Source organism: Archocentrus centrarchus, chromosome 2 (genome assembly GCF_007364275.1).
Source record: "Archocentrus centrarchus isolate MPI-CPG fArcCen1 chromosome 2, fArcCen1, whole genome shotgun sequence".
In the NCBI taxonomy this organism is placed as follows: Eukaryota; Metazoa; Chordata; class Actinopteri; order Cichliformes; family Cichlidae; genus Archocentrus; species Archocentrus centrarchus.
In genome coordinates, this window is record NC_044347.1 from 20,288,309 (window position 1) to 20,307,687 (window position 19,379).

At 37.4% G+C, this 19,379-nt stretch overlaps 1 protein-coding gene and 2 long non-coding RNA genes across 4 annotated transcripts; 2 read left to right on the forward strand and 1 right to left on the reverse strand.

Annotated features, from left to right (window-relative positions):
* The first annotated feature begins 519 nt into the window (after positions 1-519).
* Positions 520-2,535, forward strand: LOC115793234 (uncharacterized). Of its 2 annotated transcripts, none has more exons than XR_004021096.1 (4): positions 520-662; positions 1,058-1,096; positions 1,175-1,204; positions 1,370-2,535. It is a non-coding gene; the product is annotated as an uncharacterized LOC115793234 (long non-coding RNA). The 2 variants fall into 2 exon arrangements; XR_004021097.1 differs by having other exon boundaries at positions 1,058-1,092; positions 1,574-2,535.
* A 2,996-nt stretch (positions 2,536-5,531) lies between these two features.
* LOC115793113 (uncharacterized) lies at positions 5,532-11,546 on the forward strand. The gene is made up of 3 exons (XM_030747890.1): positions 5,532-5,637; positions 10,738-11,332; positions 11,413-11,546. Exons 2-3 carry the CDS (start codon positions 10,765-10,767, stop codon positions 11,451-11,453), a joined length of 609 nt encoding a protein of 202 aa, XP_030603750.1. The 5' UTR covers positions 5,532-5,637; positions 10,738-10,764; the 3' UTR covers positions 11,454-11,546.
* A 342-nt stretch (positions 11,547-11,888) lies between these two features.
* On the reverse strand, positions 11,889-18,697 carry LOC115793244 (uncharacterized). The gene is made up of 3 exons (XR_004021098.1): positions 18,484-18,697; positions 18,160-18,264; positions 11,889-12,956 (listed from the first exon to the last, which is right to left on the reverse strand). It is a non-coding gene; the product is annotated as an uncharacterized LOC115793244 (long non-coding RNA).
* Between the last annotated feature and the right edge of the window lie 682 nt (positions 18,698-19,379).

Genomic DNA, 19,379 nt, shown 5'->3' on the forward strand with positions numbered 1-19,379 from the left:
CTGTTTTTGTAAGATAAGTACCCCACCCCCACCCCACCCCTCTTCCGATCAATCAGTTTCGTAAATGGTCCAGACTTTTACCGTGAGCACATCAGAGCCTGTCTCGTTTATGAAAAAAACAACTGAACCTACTAAATAGAATAGAATAGAATAGAATAGAATGCCTTTATTGTCATTATACAGGATGTACAATGAGATGGGAGGGCCACTCCTGTTCAGTGCCATACAACAGAAAATCAAACTCTCTAAAATAAAAATAAAAATATTATAACCTAGTATAATCAAGAAATATACAGAAAAGAAAGAATGTATAAAATATACAAAAAATAGAATGTATAAAAAATATATACATACATTGGTGCATCTGTACATTGTAAGAAAAGTAAATAAGTGTATACATATAATAATAATGAAGATGATGAATATTGCACTTGGCGAATGAATATTGCACTAGTGAATGAATACTGGATATTACACAATATAGGAATGTTAGATATTGTTCAGTATGAATAATCTAATATTGCACAGAGATGTGGGTGTTGCACAGTTACGGTGGGTGAGTGTGAGAGTTCAGGGTGGTGATTGCTCTGACGAAGAACCTGTTCTTGAGTCTGTTTGTTCTGGCAACCGTGTAAAACAAGTGATTGGCAACTTTAGTTAAGGTAAGTTACGCTTATTTCCCCTTTGTATGTATAGTTCCAGCCTCATAACTCAAAAAAAAAAAAAAAAAAAAAAAATATATATATATATATATATATATATATATATATATATATATATATATATATATATAGGTTATTATAGATCACAGACCTGCCTTAGAAAGAAGAATGATAAAATCTGCCATTTGGGTGTAAAAGCTAACTGTCAAACACACAAACCTATAAAGAGCCTCAGTGTAAATATGTTGTTAGTTTGTTCCTCTAAATGTGACTCTTGGACGGTCGCTAGGATTTTTGTAAAGACATGGTTTATACAGGTATATCAAACTCTGTTTTTAGGTTGTAGGTCATTTAAAAAATACTTTCTACATTTTTTTTTTTAACTTTTGTGTTAGATCACACGCTCATGGGCTCCATTTCAGATACAGATGTCAGTAAGTTTTTTTTTTGTTTTTTTTTCACGGCATGTCTTGATGAATAAGAGGGTCATAGAACTTTTTTTTTTTCTTCAGATGCTGGATTGATTGGGGAGGCGGATATTGGTATGTTTTGGGGTTTTTTGAGGGTTTTTTTTTTTTTTTTTTTGGTATTTTTGTTTTTCAGACAAAAAAAACAAAATGCTTTAAAAATAAGAAACTTTTTAAACCATTTCAGACATATTTGAGTTAGACCTCTATCTTCACTTTCAAAGACCTTTGTCCCCTCAGTAACAGGACTGGGCTCAGCTTCTAAGGGCAGCAAGCTAGTGGAAAGCCAAAGATAGAATCTCCGTGGTGCAACCTCAATAGGAAAACATCTCACAGTTGACAGAAGTGACAACCCTGCCCCAAATTTTGTCACATAAGTTATTAAAAATAGGTGAGTATGTTTACTATGTTTGTTTTATTAATTTAAAAAAATCTGTCTTTCAGGAGGTAAAGGTGTTATTGGAGCTCGCATACCAATACGCAGAAGGACGTGGAGAAATGAGAGGAGGTGCAGGGGCCTATACACTAGGGTTCTTTTGTAAAACATTTACACCTGTGTTAGAATTATTAACCTTAATAAAACATTTACAGTTGTGTCAGAGTTATTGACCTTAATAAAATAAGTTTTTTGTTTTTTTTAAACTGGATTTTATTGAACAATAAAATGTCTAGTAATGATTATTTTAGAGATTTAAATGCAGCTTTAGCCTTGTTAGAGGGTGAAAATAGAGAGAACGCCAGTCAATCCAATCCTGAAATCATCTCTTTGACTCCTGTTATTGATGCTGTGAACTCTTTCAACTGGCTACAACTATTGGACCCCCAACTCTCCCCGTGTTGATAATACATGAGATAACCCTATTGAACCCCCTCAAAATCAGACACCCAGTCATGATACATTTGATGTTTTTGATGCTATCGATAATGTTCTAGCTCAATTACAGTCTAACCAACAACCTATACCGTCTGAATTAATAGCCTGTTAAAGCAGAGACCCCGTGAAAATCCCTGTCCTTACTGTAAGGACGGCAATTGCAGTGAGATCAGCAAATGCACTGGGCTTGACATGCATGGAGTTCTGCTCCTGATTTATACTGTGTGTAGTTAAGTTATAGTTTTATTAAAAAGGCCCATCAAGGCCAAACTGTTATAATCTCTTGTGGTTTTCTGTCCTACTCTCTTACCTCTGCTGATTTTACTAGTACAGTCTACTATATTGCAATGAAATGCAGTATATTCTTTCATTTGGGACAGATCACATATTTTTAAATGACTATGCATAGTATATTTACATATTTGGTATTGCTGGATTTAGAAAATAAGCACATTAATTCAACAAGCCTACTGTGTTATATGACAATACATGCGACATAATAAAACTTGGGACTGAAGACTCAATTTTGTCAATACTTTTCAGTTGGGGCACTTCATACATTAAGTGACCTAACACCCTGATTATGCAGGCCATATTTACATATGTATTGATGGATTCAGCACAACCTCATCTTTCCAACAAGCCATCATATATGTTTCTATGACAAACCCTGGCAAAGCAATTACAAAGTAAATAAAAACATTTTGCATAGATATATTTTTTCCATGTTTGCCTATTTTAGGTATGTGTTCCAAGGTCTCTATCTACCATACTTTAAGATATTTCCATCCAGTTTTTTCTAGTGGGTAAAGCAAAGTCCTGACTACATACATGTCTATTCTGAAAGCTCTCAGGCCTTATGTTATTAATCTACATCAGTTTTGGGGGTTAACCCCATATGGACAGGCTGTACTTGAGTTCTTTTTTAGTTTTGGGTATATAACAATATCTATCAATTTAACCATCTTGGCAGTAAAATATTTTTGGCCAAGAATCCATTTCGTATAGGGAAGACATCAGAGATGAGGAAAAACATGGTTGGGTTTAGTTCTACCTCCAGTAGGTGTATGTCAAAATTTGGGGGGGGGCATTGTCACTAGCCTAGTGGATACGACGCCACATTGAGTGGGTGGGCCCCGTTTCTGTGATACGTCAGTGTATATGTCTATGGATTTACTGAGCTAGCGGAAATCCTGCTGACTGAAGGATGGAAGTTTGTTCATTCAGTCTGTTTACATGTTTTGTTATCTTACACAGGAGGAAGCACTTTTGGTGAAGTCTACTTCACTGCAGACTGTCTTTTTAAAGAATAAGTCAGCCTTTAGCTGTTTTTGCTCTGTATCTTTTCTGTTTACATTTTAATAGCACAGCTGTTAGTCTTTTCTTATGAAGGAAAAAAGCATTAATTTATTTGAGGAGCATTATTATTTAAATATGCCAGTGGTTTATTTTTCAGCAATCCCTCATGCACATCTACAGCTGAATGTTAATAAAAGTGTCTGTGTGACATTTGGGACATGTAGCTTTGACTCAGAAGTACCTTTTTGTTTATACCTTTGGGAAGAAAAAAATATCAAGATATATTTCTTATATTGCCATTCAGATAAAAAAATTTTGAGATATTATTTTGGTCCATATTCCCCAGCCCTAGTAGTTCTAAACATATTTAGGGTGTTTTTTCTTTACTTTTTGTCTCTTTTTCTTTACTTTTTGTCAGCTGGTTTACCAAAAGAAGCCATCTCATGCCATGATATGAGCTGTAAGAATCCTCAACATAGCGCTGAGTTATGCACTATGTATGAGAATGCTGTGACGCCCCTTCTTACCTCAAGTAAGCCTCTGTATAAAACCAGCTCACATGGTATCAAGCCAGGCTGGAATGACTATGTAGGAAAGCTTCATGGAGGGTCCAGAAGGGCTCTTAAAGCATGGGTTGATTTGGGTAAACATAGACATGCCCCTTTGTTTGAGTATTAAAAAACAGGCAAATGCAAATTTTAAATATGCTTTAAGATTTATAAAGAGAAACAAAAACACTATGAGGTCTGACTCTTGCAAGAAAGTTAAAAAATAATGTCTAGGACTAGAAATTAAGAAAATAAATAATTGCAAAACATCACTTCCAACTACTATTGATGGTGTCAGAGATGTAAAAGAAATTACTCAGTTACGGCAGGAACACTACACTGAGCTGTTTAATTGTGTCAAAAGTAACGCTTATGTGGCGGGTGACATACATAGTAATGAGAATGTGATTGTCTCCCCTCAAGAAATACATAATGCAATCATGACACTGAAAGACAATAAGGCATGTGGTATGGATAACATTTGTACTGAGCATCTGAAAAATGCAAGTAGAAAACTCTGTCCACTACTTTCTATGTGTTTCACTGGCCTTTTAGTCTCCAAAGATGATATTCCTTTCCCCCGACAGCCTTGATTGCAACTACATGCAAATAATCAATTATGCACATTAGGTGATGGCGTCATATAGCAACTTCTAGGGGATGCTGCTTGGGCTGCTGCACCTACAGCAGCATCCCCGACATCACCGACATCACCGACATCACTGTGGCATTACTACAGTAACCAAACACATTTAACCAAAAACATGAGGTCCTTTATTAAACTGGAGAAGAGGAGAGTAAAAAAAGCTGTGAAGAGGATGAGAACAAGAAGGGATGTATACAAGAAGGTTGGAGCTTCCCTCATGGCCTCTGTAGATTGAGGCCAGAGCTGGTTCAGGCCTTCACCCAGCTGCCTACTGGTCCCCCACTTCTGTAGGAGAGGAGACGAAGAAGTAGTCAAGACGGCGTGGCCGAGGGTCTGGGGCATCTGAAAGCGCTCACAGGGGCTGAGCTGTGGAATCTGGTCTGCCAGGATGCTGCTGAAACCTAGAACGTCTCTGACAGCCTGGGGTGAGGACATGGCTTTTGTTGGTTCTCACCATGTTTGTTATGTGATAGAGGGTCGATATAAGGACAACCCCTTCCTTTGCCCCTTTTTTTTTTTTTTTTTTTTTTTTGTGGAACAGCTCTGGTCCAAACCACCTGGTGGAGCTCTGCGGCCTCCAGAAACTCTCCTTGCTCAGAGAGTTCTGTTTAAAGACTGGCGTACAGGTAACAGACACCCCAAATATGCATTTAGTATTAAATTGGCCTGTTTAAATGAGTCCGTCCAAGTGTAAGACATATTATGTAGTTTAAGTTGCAGAATTAGCTCTTGAAAAAGCACTTTTTAAATCCTGTGTCCACACTAGTTGAGACTGAGAGACTATTACTTTGACAACCAAAGCAAAGTTCCTGTTGATCCAGATGACATCCTCAACATTCTCCCTGTTAAGCATGTTCACATGCCAACTGTGAATGCCTCAAAAGCATATCACGCTGCACAGACCTCTATTGAGAAGGGTAGGTCACCAGACTGCTAGTGATTTTTAGCAGTGTGAATTGATTTGAAAAATAAACATTTAATTTGTGTGATTCTGATTGCAGGTCTGCTGGATCAGGCCCATGAGCAGCTAAAAGAAGCAGTCTACCTGTATGGTAGGGTGTGTGATGATCTTCACCCTGGGGCGGGTTATTGCCACAGCTTGCTGGCCAAGGTGGCTTTGCTCCAGGAGAAGACAGCTGAGGTAGGCTGAGCACTCAGCAACCCTTCAGTGACTCTGTGAGCTAGAAACATTATAACATAGCTTTGAGGGGAAACTGAACCTTTTTTAGACATTCATACAGTACTTGATTACTGTAATACTTAACTGATTACTTACTTTAATAGTTTAATGGTAACCTCTGCACTCACAGAGAAATCAAAATCAGTTCTTCCTTAAGAAGAGTTCCAGTGATGTAGAAGAAATAAAGTTCTATATGAGGCTGATGATTCACACACTAACATGGAAGCAATGAGCTGCTGGAAGCTTCTTCCTGTCACTGGCTCAGCTGAGGAATCACCAGATCACCATCACACAGACGGATGGACGAGTGGACCGACACTCAGCATCATCCCAGCACTTTTTATCTCTACATCAAACATCGGCATCTATGTTTTCCACTTCTTTTATATCTTTAATCAGCAAATATAGATGTGCTCTTTGACCTCAGTGATTCATTAGGATGCAGTGCTGCTCGCCACCATGGTTGTTTGGCTCTCCAGGACAGCAGTTAGAAAAAGGCGTAAATGTGCCGTCACTCCAGAACCAAGAACCTTCCTGGAAACATCAGAAAATCATGATGTCACAATTTGATGAAAGAGCTTTTGAAGTAGTTGTCAGGTTCTAGCTGACATTTATAGCTCTGCTGCCTCAGAGCCTCCGATCCATGTTAATGGAAACCTGTGAGTGTGACTTTTTAGGAGGGTTTGAATTTCAATGGATTCTCCCAAACTGTGTATATGAAGATTAGCTCCCATAGAAAGAGTCAGCAGGACTGATGCAGACCACACACACACACACACACACATACACACAAACAGCACAGAGCCTTGGAAGCATTAACAGCTGCAGTCAAACATCTGTATGACCTGGAAGCTGAAAGCACTGAAACTCTTCACTCAGCATTAGATTTGTTCTTGCTCTAAACAAAAACATTGGGCCACACTTCTTAATCTTTGAGTTCAGGTGTGAAGAAGCAGTCACGTGATTTCAGGAAACGGCGCCTCGTTTGGCTTTTATAACGTGAAATTGTGAAAAACGATTCGGACCTCCACACAGACTTGATGTGAAAACGCCCCCTTTGCTCCACACAGACCTCGAGGCTTTAGTATCAGATGGAACATCACTAATGTTTCCCTGTTTGCAGTCTCCAAAGGACGACCGCTCACCTGCATAACTCACCTGCTGAGTCTGCTCCTCTTCATCTACACTCTCTGGTCCAGTGGCGGCTGGCCAGTAGGGGGCGCTTGGGCGCCGCCCCCTTTAAATTGTTTAGATAATAAATGATTTCTGAACTGCAAAATACTTAGAAATGTATTTATTCATACTGTGTGTCCAATAGACATGTTAGAATTTATTAAAATAGTAAATACATAATTCTATTTAATTGCTCACATTGTGCACACTTCCTATCCTATGTGCAGGGCGCCGTTCTAATGAGAGTGTATGTAGGCGCATCAACTTTTGGCAAGCAGGTGATCTGAGGCTGACTTTTGATTGGTTATTTAAGGTTTTCCACAGGGCGCAGCGCTCTGCGTCCCGGACACACCCATTCTGTTGTGTCATTACTGGTAGAGTGTCAGTACTGGCTAATTTTTTTTAAAACATTGTGTGATTGGACAATCCCCGATTCGACTCATTAGCGCAGCTGCAGTTCGTTAGGTCATTCACGTTTACGTTTGCAAAGTGGAGTAGTTTCAAAATGAGAGAAAATTCTGTTTTGTCTTTACAAAAAAATGCTTTTACAAAGCGTTCACTTGAAGAAAAAAACAGGATAAAGGAGCTTGGACCGGATCGTCCCAATTTACAAATTCAGCAGCAGGCAAGTGATCGTGGACGATCCTACACGCGGGCTTTTTCCAGCTCTTCTTATGACAAGCGGAGTTGGCTAGCTGGATGTGATGTAAGCAATGCCTTTTACTGCTTTCCGTGTTTGCTATTTCAAAGTTCTGGCACGGAGGCAATGTGGACAACAACTGGGGTAAGAGACTTAAAACATCTTTCAGAAAAATGCAAACGGCACGAAAACAGCCGCAGCCACCTAGACAATGCAATGAAGCTAAGTTTTTGGGGGAAACTTAGCATTGCTCAACAGCTAGATGAAGGCTACAGGATTGCTGTTAGAAGGCACAATGAAGAGGTGACAAAAAATCGGCACATCCTTTCTAGAATAATAGACTGTGTTAAGTTTTGTGGAGCCTTTGAGCTGGCCTTGTGTGGTCATGACGAAAGTAAGAGCTCTGAAAATCCCGGGATCTTTCGTGGGTTGGTTGATTTTGTTGCTTCTCTTGATGGAGTACTAAAAGAGCACCTTGAGAATGCTACTGTGTTTAAGGGAACTTCGAAAACTGTGCAGAATGAGCTACTGGACTGTATGTTTTCTGTTCTGAAGGAGCATATAATCAAAGAAGCACAGAGCAGTGATTTTCTTTCTATCCAGGCAGACGAGACTGTGGATGTTGCTACGCAGTGCCAGCTTGTGCTTGTACTACGCTATATCGATGCCAAAAACACTGTGCAGGAAAGGTTTTTTGAGTTTATCCCTCTGCAGTCGGCTACAGCTGATTCCATTGCTACAGCCCTAAAAGAACGTCTTGCAACTATTCTTCCTGAGGATCAAAAGGCTAAGCTAATCTGTCAGGCATATGATGGAGCCAGCGTGATGCGAGGTGCCACTGCAGGTGTTCAGAAGAAGATACAAGATGTGTACCCAAATGCCCACTACATCCACTGCTATGCTCATCAGCTCAATCTAATAATGCAACAGGCCACTTCTCACATAACCAAAGTTAGAATTTTTTTTTCTAACCTTAGTGGATTTTCCAGCTTTTTTTCCAGATCATCCAAGCGCACAAGCGTTCTTGATAAAGTTGTGGCCCACAGACTACCAGCATCCAGCAATGTCAGATGGAACTTTCACAGCCGTGCCATCAATACCGTGTTTGAGCACAGAGAGGACCTCATCCGCTGTTTCCAAAGCATACAAGACTCTGGTGACTTTGACCCCATTACCGTCAGAGATGCTGGAGCATTTGCCATGCTACTGGAGGATCAGGATTTTAAGTTCTTTCTGCAACTTTTCCACCATATCATGCCTCATGTGGACCTTCTCTATGCCAAACTCCAGAAGAAGGTCATAGATTCAGTCTGTATCCAGGAGAGCATCCAACAGTTCCAGCAGGACATTCAAAAGATCAGGTAATTGTTTAAATAGCTGATTTTTCTTTTTCTTCTTCTTCTTCTTCATTATTATAATATTGCAAGTATTTCTCTTTGGCAGAAATTCTCTCCACTCCATGGTTGGACAAAGCAGTGTAGGTAGTAGTCAGCCAGTGAAGAAGCGTCGGAAAATCACTGTTACACTGGTTTATAGTAGTGTTATTTAATATATTAGGAAGATGTGCGTTGTAGTTAGAAATACCTTTAGTTGTGTCTATGCTGTGTAGGTATGTTGATGTAATGTTTGTCAGCAAGATATTTTATTATTTAAGTTGTACTGAAGTTTATGGGTAATGGGGAATAAAACATTTGGTTACTGAATTTTGTATAATCTTGTCCCACAAAAATGCTGTAACACATTTCATAACACAGCCTTAAAAAATGGCAGCAAATGTTATTAAAATCAGTAAGTTTATAAATAAAATGTGTTCCTTCTTTCTATGACTTAATAGAAAGGACAAAATAACATTTCATATTTAGAATGAAAAATGTGATTATAAAATCATAATCTTCATGTTTGTCCTTCTCTCTTAAGGTCTGTGATATCATACTGGGACACACCAGGGAGCGCTTTTCTTTCACAAACCACCTTGTTAGTGCCACACTCCTGCAGGGGGACAGATTTGAACAATACAACACAGCATTTCCTGAAGATGCACTGAGCAACACCTTAAAAGCCTATCCAGTGCTCAATCGAGGTAAGCTGAAGACAGAGCTTACTCTCATCTACAGCAAGGAAGAGTTCAAAGCCTGTTGTGGTGCTGTGGGCCTACTCCAGCTGTTTATGGAAAACAATCTAGAAGAAGTCTTTTCAGAAACTGTCACGCTCTTGAAGATCCTCATCACCACACCCATGACCACAGCAGAAGCTGAAAGGTGCTTTTCAACTCTGAAAAGAATCAAGACTTTTCTGAGAAACTCAATGACTCAGGACAGGCTGAATGCATTGGCCATGTTGTCAATGGAGAAAAGACTAGTCACAGAGATGACTGACTTTAACAAGAATGTAATTGAGAAATTTGCAGGGCAGAAGGAAAGGAGGGCAAAATTCATGTTCATATAGTGCTATTTTTTAAGATTTGTTTTGTTTGTTTTTCATTTGTTTGTTTGTGTGCGCCCCCCTCAGTTTTTTTAGCACCAGCCGCCACTGCCCAGATATCTGAACTGTTTGAAATGGTTTTATTAAATTTAATAATTGGACTCCTTATTCTGTTTGTTTTGTGTCATTCCTGTTCGATAAACGAACACGCAGAAACCTAAAGGCTTAAGCAGCAGCACACACACTTATTATTTAACTTCCATACTGCAGTTTTTCCCTGTGTGACACAAACAGGGTGGATGGAGCAGCTACAAAGTTCTCTTTTCTTCACCTACTGATCAGGTGGTTGATGAAGGACCTCCAGCTGTTTCCCAGTAAAGGTTTAATGGTGGTTACAGGGGGAAAAGCTTAATTTAGAAAAATATTTCCTTCCACTCCATCTGAGCTCACTATCTCCGGCACCGGCTCCGCCTCTTTGCGCTTGTGCAGACGGACTTTTACGAACTCCTCATCCCCACTCCATTCCAGTAGGTGGCGGTAATACAGCTCTAAGCTAGTTTGGTCAACCGCAAACCCACAAGAAGAAGAAGACAATGGCGAACTGTAATACAGCTAATGTGAGGGAAACGCTCACATTAGGTGGATCGGATCAGATTGCATCTTTTATTTCTTTCCGATATCCGATCCAGTAATTTAGGTCAGGATCAGACCGATACCGATACTGAATATTGGATCGGCGCATCCCTAGTATAAATGGTGCCATTTTATTAAATGTCGCTGCTGCAGTGACACTTGAATTAATCACTTTTTCTTGGCTAATTTTATAGGAGAGGCTGACACAGGTGCAGGAGCCAATGGGCCGGCCATCACTGAAGCTAATCCAAGAAGCGGATACATGTTGGAACAGCACGTACAACATGCTCCAACATGTTTATGACCTCAGAGAACCTCTAGGAGCAGCTTTGGCAGGCCTACATCCTGACATCACCCCACTTTCATCAGAACAATATGACATTATTGCAGACTGTTTAAAAGTGCTGTCCCCATTTAATGATGCCACAGTTGAGCTGTCAGAGGAGAAGAGAGTTTCAGGATCAAAGGTCATTCCCCTTTTATCAATGCTGCACCATGCACTGGAGGAGGAAGACCTGGGAATGGTCCAGACTCCAGAGAGCACAGCAATGGCTGATAGTCTGAGGAGTCAGTTAAGGGAGAAGCTCTCTGCTTTACAACCAATGAGTGTCATGTCACTGGCAACACTGCTTGATCCCAGGTTTAAAAAGATAGGCTTCTTTAGCCCCAATAAAGCAGCAGATGCAGAGAAGAGGCTCATTTCTGAATGTGCTGCTGTCATACGTAACTACGCCTCTTCCTCATCATCACAACCGCACATATCAGAAGCTTCTCAGCCTGTGACTCAAGGTAAATGGATACATTCTAATTATGTCATTGCATTTATGTACTTGTTATGTACCTTGTCACTTACAGCCTGTTTGTCTTAGGTAGCAAACTGTGGCATCGTTTGGACACCACAATCCTGTAGACGAGGACCCAAAATGTCACTGCAGAGGCAACGGTGGAGGTCCAAACCTGGCTGAACCAAACGTTGGCAGATTGGAGAACCCCCTAGATTATTGGGAAGCAAAGATAAAGGATATTTTCTAAAGCAGACGAGATCATCTCTAACAAAAGAACCTGCCTGAAGCCCAGCACTGTAGTTGCTTGTAGCTACTGTAGCTTTTATTTCTAAATAAGAATGAATATGAATAAATAAAAATGAATAAATAAAATGTCCGTTGTGTCATGAGCAGTTACAAACCAAGTAACACAATCACATTCACATCACAACCCTCTCCCCAGTTTATTTCCACTTTCCCTCTTTACCCCAACATTGCATCATAAAGACAGACACCATATTAATTATTTCAGGATTTATTTATTGCCATCATACAATTCATTCATTCATTTATTCTGTTCAAGGCTTCACACACTAAAGCCACTTTGTGATTATAATCACCTGTTTTACAGTTACTGTCCTCTTGATGGCGCAGTAGAGTAAATGAAGCACCAAGAAGCTTCGACCCATGGGTTCGCTGAGTGAATGGAAAGCTTCAAAGCTTCAGCTCGCCATCACTACTATTGGGCCCTCACCAACACACTCTGCCTGTTATGCCACCGTCTGTCAGGAGCATTGACCCAGGCTTACCAAACCTAAGCCCCTCCCCCAGAATAAACCACACGAGAATTCAACAGTTAACTCTTTCAATTAGTGATTTCTCTACCTATGAGCAAACAAACCATCCCAATTACCTCTTCTAAAGCTTTGGCACAAGATCGTAAATACATTAGTTTGTTTACAGTGTATCAAAGACTACTTCACAAGAAAAGAGTGGTAAATTCCCCCTTAATATCTGTGTATCATCTTTAGTCATGCAAGTGTCAAAAAGAGTAACTGAAGACACTTTAATATACTATGGTAAAAAGTTGATTATTGAGAAGAAAAAAAAGAGAAAAGTTTCAATCCTCTTACAGAGTCAGTATTAAGGTAAAATCTTCATCCTCCCACTCTCTATAATCTCATTCTGTCCTTGTTCATTAGATCAAATTACATCAGGAAATACTGGAAGAGGTTCTAATTTTACAGCAGTGACTTTGGAAAACTCGATTACAACTCTTCATTAGCTTTGTGTTCATTTTTCAGCTCTTCGATTGGCACTGGTGCCATCTCCTACTCCATTTATAGCTGTGGCTTTGCCTCCTGTTCCGCTGGCTGCAACTGACTTTGAAACATCTGCCCACGTCACTTCACTTCTAAGCGCCGAAGGGCTTGCAGTGATGTCCATCCTTCCATTTAGTTCACCTGAGCTCGACTGCATCTCATCGTTTCCTCCACCTTCAGGTTCCTTCCCACAGGTTTCTTGAGCTGAACTTTTCCCTCCTTCATTCACCGTCACGGAAGCAACGTTAGGAAGTTTAAGTCCCAGCTCTTTTGCCACTGCAGCCTTTAGGTTCCAGGTGTTTCTGCTTGTTCTCCTGGAACCTATCACTGTGAAAACACAATCACATCATAAGTGGGCTTCTACATCAGAAAAATATTGAAATAGGCTAAATACAATGCCACAGGATTTAAAAACACCTCAGTTTGGTTTCACGTACACAAATATGAAAATTAAAATTCTCTAAAAACTAGTGTCTAAGTTTAATGTATTTAAAAATCAAAAACACATTTGGTTTCATTGGGTGGTTATTATTCAGATGTTCAAAAACATATTGAGCTTTCTAAAATTGAACAGATTCTTCTTAGATTAATTTGTGAGGTGGTTTTTTTTTTGTTGTTGTTTTGTTTTGGTGGTTTTTTTCCAAGAGAAATGGCACAAAGCTATCCAGCAGAACACACACACCAGAAGAAATGTACAGAAATGCCAGGTTTAGAAACAGTGTTCCTATTACAGAGTTTATCCATTTTAGTTTAATGTCTATACCAGATAAGTTAGGAACTGTAATTGAAAAACCACTGTACTGGTGTACAAACAATCAAGATGTGATTGAAACACAGACTTAAATTCAAGGCGTTTCAGAGGCTCAAAAGTAATTGGACAAACTAAGAATTTTAAATACAAGTATTGTTTTTAAAACTTTTAAAACACCCCAAAGACGTGTGCTCAGGGTGAACCTGCTGTCATCTGTGAAAAGCATGGGGCACCAGCGATAGACCTGCCAATTCTCGTATTCAATGGCAAATGTCAATCAGCCTCCACAGCAGTGAGGACAGACACTAGAGGATGTCGGACCCTCAGGCCACCCTCATGAAGTCTGTTTGATTGTTTGGTCAGAGATTTTCATACCAGTGGCCTGCTGGAGGTCATTTTGTAGCTCTGGCAGTGCTCATCCTGTTCCTCCTTGCACAAAGGAGCAGATACCGATTCTGCTGATGGATTAAGGACCTTCTATAGCCCTGTCCAGCTCTCCTAGAGCTCTCCTGTCCTCTAGAATCTCCTCCATGCTCTTGAGACTGTGCTGGGAGACATATTGATGTGCCATCTTGGAGGAGTTGGACTGCCTGTGCAACCTCTGTAGGGTCCAGGTATTGCTTCATGCTACAAGTGACACTGACCCTAGCCAAATGCAAAACTAGTGGAAAAAAACACCAAATAAAAACAGAAAAGATGAGGAAGGAATAAATGTCAGTGGCATCCACCTGTAAAACCATCCCCATTTTGAGGATTGTCTCATTGTAGCCTCTAGTGCACCTACTGTTAATTTCATTAAACACCAAAGCAGCTGTAACTGACTAACAACCCCCTCTGCTAATGAACTGACCAGATCAATAACCCAGATGTTTGACTTGAAGCTTTACTTTTTTTTTCTTTGTTCCTTTCATTATTGTGAACAGTGCATTTATTCCACTTAACCAAAAGAATATACAATTACACCTGGATTAAACTATGTTACTATTATATTACTATTATATTACGTTCAATATTACTATTGAACGTGCTTAAAGTATTAAAGTAAGTAATAAGTATAAAAGTAGTAAAGAAAATACATAGTAAAAAAGTAATAAAGTAATCAACTAATAAAGTAATCAAGTATTAAAATAAGCATTAAAGTCTTATATTAAAAAAGTGCAAAAGCAATAAAGTGTTGAAGTAATAAAGTACATGGTAAAGAAAGTATTAAAGTAAGCAGGAAAGTATTAAAATGATAAAGTAATCAAGTATTAAAATAAGCATTAAAGGAATAAAGTAAGCAGTAAAGAAATTATTACAATAAGCATTACGTATTAAAGTGTTAAAGTAATAAAGTGTTAAAGTAATCAAGTAATCAAGTGTTAAAATAAGCATTAAAGTCTTATACTAAAAAAGTGCTAAAGGAATAAAGTGTTAAAGTAATCAAGTATTAAAATAGGCATTAAAGTATTAAGGTAATAAAGTGCTAAAGTAAGTAGTAAAGAAAGCATCAAACTATTAAAGTAAGTATTAAAGTAAGCAGTATCAAAGTAAAAGTGTTAAAGTAATTAAGTATTAAAAAAGCATTAAAGTATTAAAGTAATAAAGTGATAAAGGAATAAAATATTCAAAAATACTCGATTACCTTCAAAAATACTCGATTACTTTCAAAAATACTCGATTACTTGCAAAAATACTCGATTACTTGCAAAAATACTCGATTACCCCAGACAATACTCGATTACTTGCAAAAATACTCGATTACTTTCTAAAGTACTCGATTACTTTCTAAAGTACTCGATTACTTTCTAAAGTACTCGATTACATTCATACTTTTAATACTTATTTTATATAGTATTAAAGTATTGAAGTATTAAAGTAAAAAAAGTATTAAAGTCTTGAAGCATTAAAGTATTAAGTATTAAAGCATTAAAGAATTAGGTATTTAGTATTAAGTATTAAAAAAGCATTAAAGTATTAAAGTAATAAAGTGATAAAGGAATAAAATATTCAAAAATACTCGATTACTTTCAAAAATACTCGATTACTTGCAAAAATACTCGATTACTCGCAAAAATACTCGATTACTTTCAAAAGTACTCGATTACTTTCAAAAGTACTCGATTACTTTCTAAAGTACTCGATTACTTTCTAAAGTACTCGATTACTTTCATACTTTTAATACTTATTTTATATAGTATGAAAGTATTGAAGTATTAAAGTAAAAAAAGTATTAAAGTCTTGAAGCATTAAAGTATTAAGTATTAAAGCATTAAAGTATTAATTATTAAAGCATTAAAGAATTAGGTATTTAGTATTAAGTATTAAAAAAGCATTAAAGTATTAAAGTAATAAAGTGATAAAGGAATAAAATATTCAAAAATACTCGATTACTTTCAAAAATACTCGATTACTTGCAAAAATACTCGATTACCTCAGACAATACTCGATTACCTCAGACAATACTCGATTACTCGCAAAAATACTCGATTACTCGCAAAAATACTCGATTACTCGCAAAAATACTCGATTACCTCAGACAATACTCGATTACCTCAGACAATACTCGATTACCTCAGACAATACTCGATTACTTGCAAAAATACTCGATTACTTGCAAAAATACTCGATTACTTTCAAAAATACTCGATTACTCTCAAAAATACTCGATTACTCGCAAAAATACTCGATTACTCGCAAAAATACTCGATTACTCGCAAAAATACTCGATTACTTTCAAAAATACTCGATTACTTGCAAAAATACTCAATTACTCGCAAAAATACTCGATTACTTTCAAAAATACTCGATTACTCGCAAAAATACTCGATTACTTGCAAAAATACTCGATTACTTGCAAAAATACTCGATTACTCGCAAAAATACTCGATTACTCGCAAAAATACTCGATTACTCGTAAAAATACTCGATTACTTTCAAAAATACTCGATTACTCGCAAAAATACTCGATTACTTTCAAAAATACTCGATTACTCGCAAAAATACTCGATTACTCGCAAAAATACTCGATTACTTTCAAAAGTACTCGATTACTTTCAAAAGTACTCGATTACTTTCTAAAGTACTCGATTACTTTCTAAAGTACTCGATTACTTTCATACTTTTAATACTTATTTTATATAGTATGAAAGTATTGAAGTATTAAAGTAAAAAAAGTATTAAAGTCTTGAAGCATTAAAGTATTAAGTATTAAAGCATTAAAGTATTAATTATTAAAGCATTAAAGAATTAGGTATTTAGTATTTATTAAAAAAGCATTAAAGTATTAAAGTAATAAAGTGATAAAGGAATAAAATATTCAAAAATACTCGATTACTTTCAAAAATACTCGATTACTTTCAAAAATACTCGATTACTTGCAAAAATACTCGATTACCTCAGACAATACTCGATTACCTCAGACAATACTCGATTACTTGCAAAAATACTCGATTACTCGCAAAAATACTCGATTACTCGCAAAAATACTCGATTACCTCAGACAATACTCGATTACCTCAGACAATACTCGATTACTTGCAAAAATACTCGATTACTTGCAAAAATACTCGATTACTCGCAAAAATACTCGATTACTCGTAAAAATACTCGATTACTCGCAAACATACTCGATTACTTGCAAAAATACTCGATTACTCGTAAAATTACTCGATTACTCGCAAAAATACTCCATTACTCGCAAAAATACTCGATTACTTGCAAAAATACTCGATTACTTGCAAAATACTCCATTACTCGCAAAAATACTCGATTACTTTCAAAAATACTCGATTACTCGCAAAAATACTCGATTACTCGCAAAAATACTCGATTACTTGCAAAAATACTCGATTACTCGTAAAAATACTCAATTACTCGTAAAAATACTCAATTACTCGCAAAAATACTCGATTACTTTCAAAAATACTCGATTACTCGCAAAAATACTCGATTACTTTCAAAAATACTCGATTACTTCCAAAAATACTCGATTACTTGCAAAAATACTCGATTACTCGCAAAAATACTCCATTACTCGCAAAAATACTCGATTACTCGCAAAAATACTCGATTACTCGCAAAAATACTCGATTACTCGCAAAAATACTCGATTACTTTCAAAAATACTCGATTACTCGCAAAAATACTCGATTACTTTCAAAAATACTCGATTACTTTCAAAAATACTCGATTACTTCCAAAAATACTCGATTACTTCCAAAAATACTCGATTACTCGCAAAAATACTCGATTACTTGCAAAAATACTCGATTACTTGCAAAAATACTCCATTACTCGCAAAAATACTCGATTACTTTCAAAAATACTCGATTACTTTCAAAAATACTCGATTACTTGCAAAAATACTCGATTACTTGCAAAAATACTCGATTACTCGTAAAAATACTCGATTACTTGCAAAAATACTCGATTACTTTCAAAAGTACTCGATTACTTTCTAAAGTGCTCGATTACTTTAAAAAAATACTCGATTACATTCATACTTTTAATACTTATTTTATATAGTATGAAAGTATTGAAGTATTAAAGTAAAAAAAGTATTAAAGTCTTGAAGCATTAAAGTATTAAAGCATTAAAGAATTAGGTATTTAAGTATTAAGTGTTAAAGTAATAAAGTAGTAAAGAAAGCATTAAACTATTAAAGTAAGTAATCAGTTAAGTATTACAGTAATCAAGTACTGCATGCATGTCTAAAAAAGGTTCAGTTTCCCCTCAAAGCTATGTTATAATGTTTCTAGCTCACAGAGTCACTGAAGGGTTGCTGAGTGTTCAGCCTACCTCAGCTGTCTTCTCCTGGAGGAAAGCCACCTTGGCCAGCAAGCTGTGGCAATAACCCGCCTCAGGGTGAAGATCATCACATCTTATGGGCCTGATTCAGCAGACCTGCAATCATAATCACACAAATTAAATGTTTATTTTTCAAATCAATTCACATTGCTAAAAATCACTAGCAATCTGGAGCAGCTAGTCTGGTGGCCTACCCTTCAATTTATTTTCAGGAGCTAATTCTGCATCTTCAAGTACATAATATGTCTTACACTTGGACGGACTCATTTAAACAGGCCAATTTAATACTAAATTCATATTTGGGGTGTCTGTTACCTGTACGCCAGTCTTTGAACAGAACTCTCTGAGCAAGGAGAGTTTCTGGAGGCCGCAGAGCTCCACCAGGTGGTTTGGACCAGAGCTGTTCCACAAAAAAAAAAAAAAAGGGGGAAAGGAAGGGGTTGTCCTTATATCGACCCTCTAAAACTGTTCAAAATAACTCAAAAATTAACTAAACCAAAGGCTAGGCCCATGGCTATTGGGTCCTCACAAACACACTAGGCCTCTCTCACTGTCAGGAGCATTGACCCAGGCTTATAAAACCTAAGCCCCTCCCTCAGAATAAACCACATGAGAATTCACCAATTAACTCTTTCAATTAGTGATTTTTCTACTTACGAGCAAACAAACCATCCCAATCACCTCTTCCAAAGCTTTAAATACATTAGTTTGTTTACAGTGTATCAAAGACTACTTCACAAAAAAAGAGTGGTAAATTCCCCCTCTGCATTCTTACTCACATATTGAGCTCCAAATCTCCCCTCACTATAAAAAGATTTGGAACCTTCCACTAGTGATGGTACGATGAGGCCCCGTTTAACAGCTCATTCAGGAGTGCTGACATCTGCTGGACGTTTGACGTACAGCATTCCTGCTGTTCTGGTGGCTGCTGGATCTTTTAGCATAATTATGCAATTCTGTCCAAAGCTCCACTTGCGGTATTGTAAAGCAAGATGAAATAAATCTATGCTGATTGTGGTATATTAATAAAATATAAGATAAGATAAAACTTTAATGATCCCATGATGGGGACATTTGCATTACAGCAGCTAAGGTACAGGAGAAGGCTGAAATTAAATAGCAAACACTATCTAAAAATATATATATATCAATACACATACACTTTAAAACACTGTATACAGTATAGTATAGAGACAGTGTGTGGTGTGTTT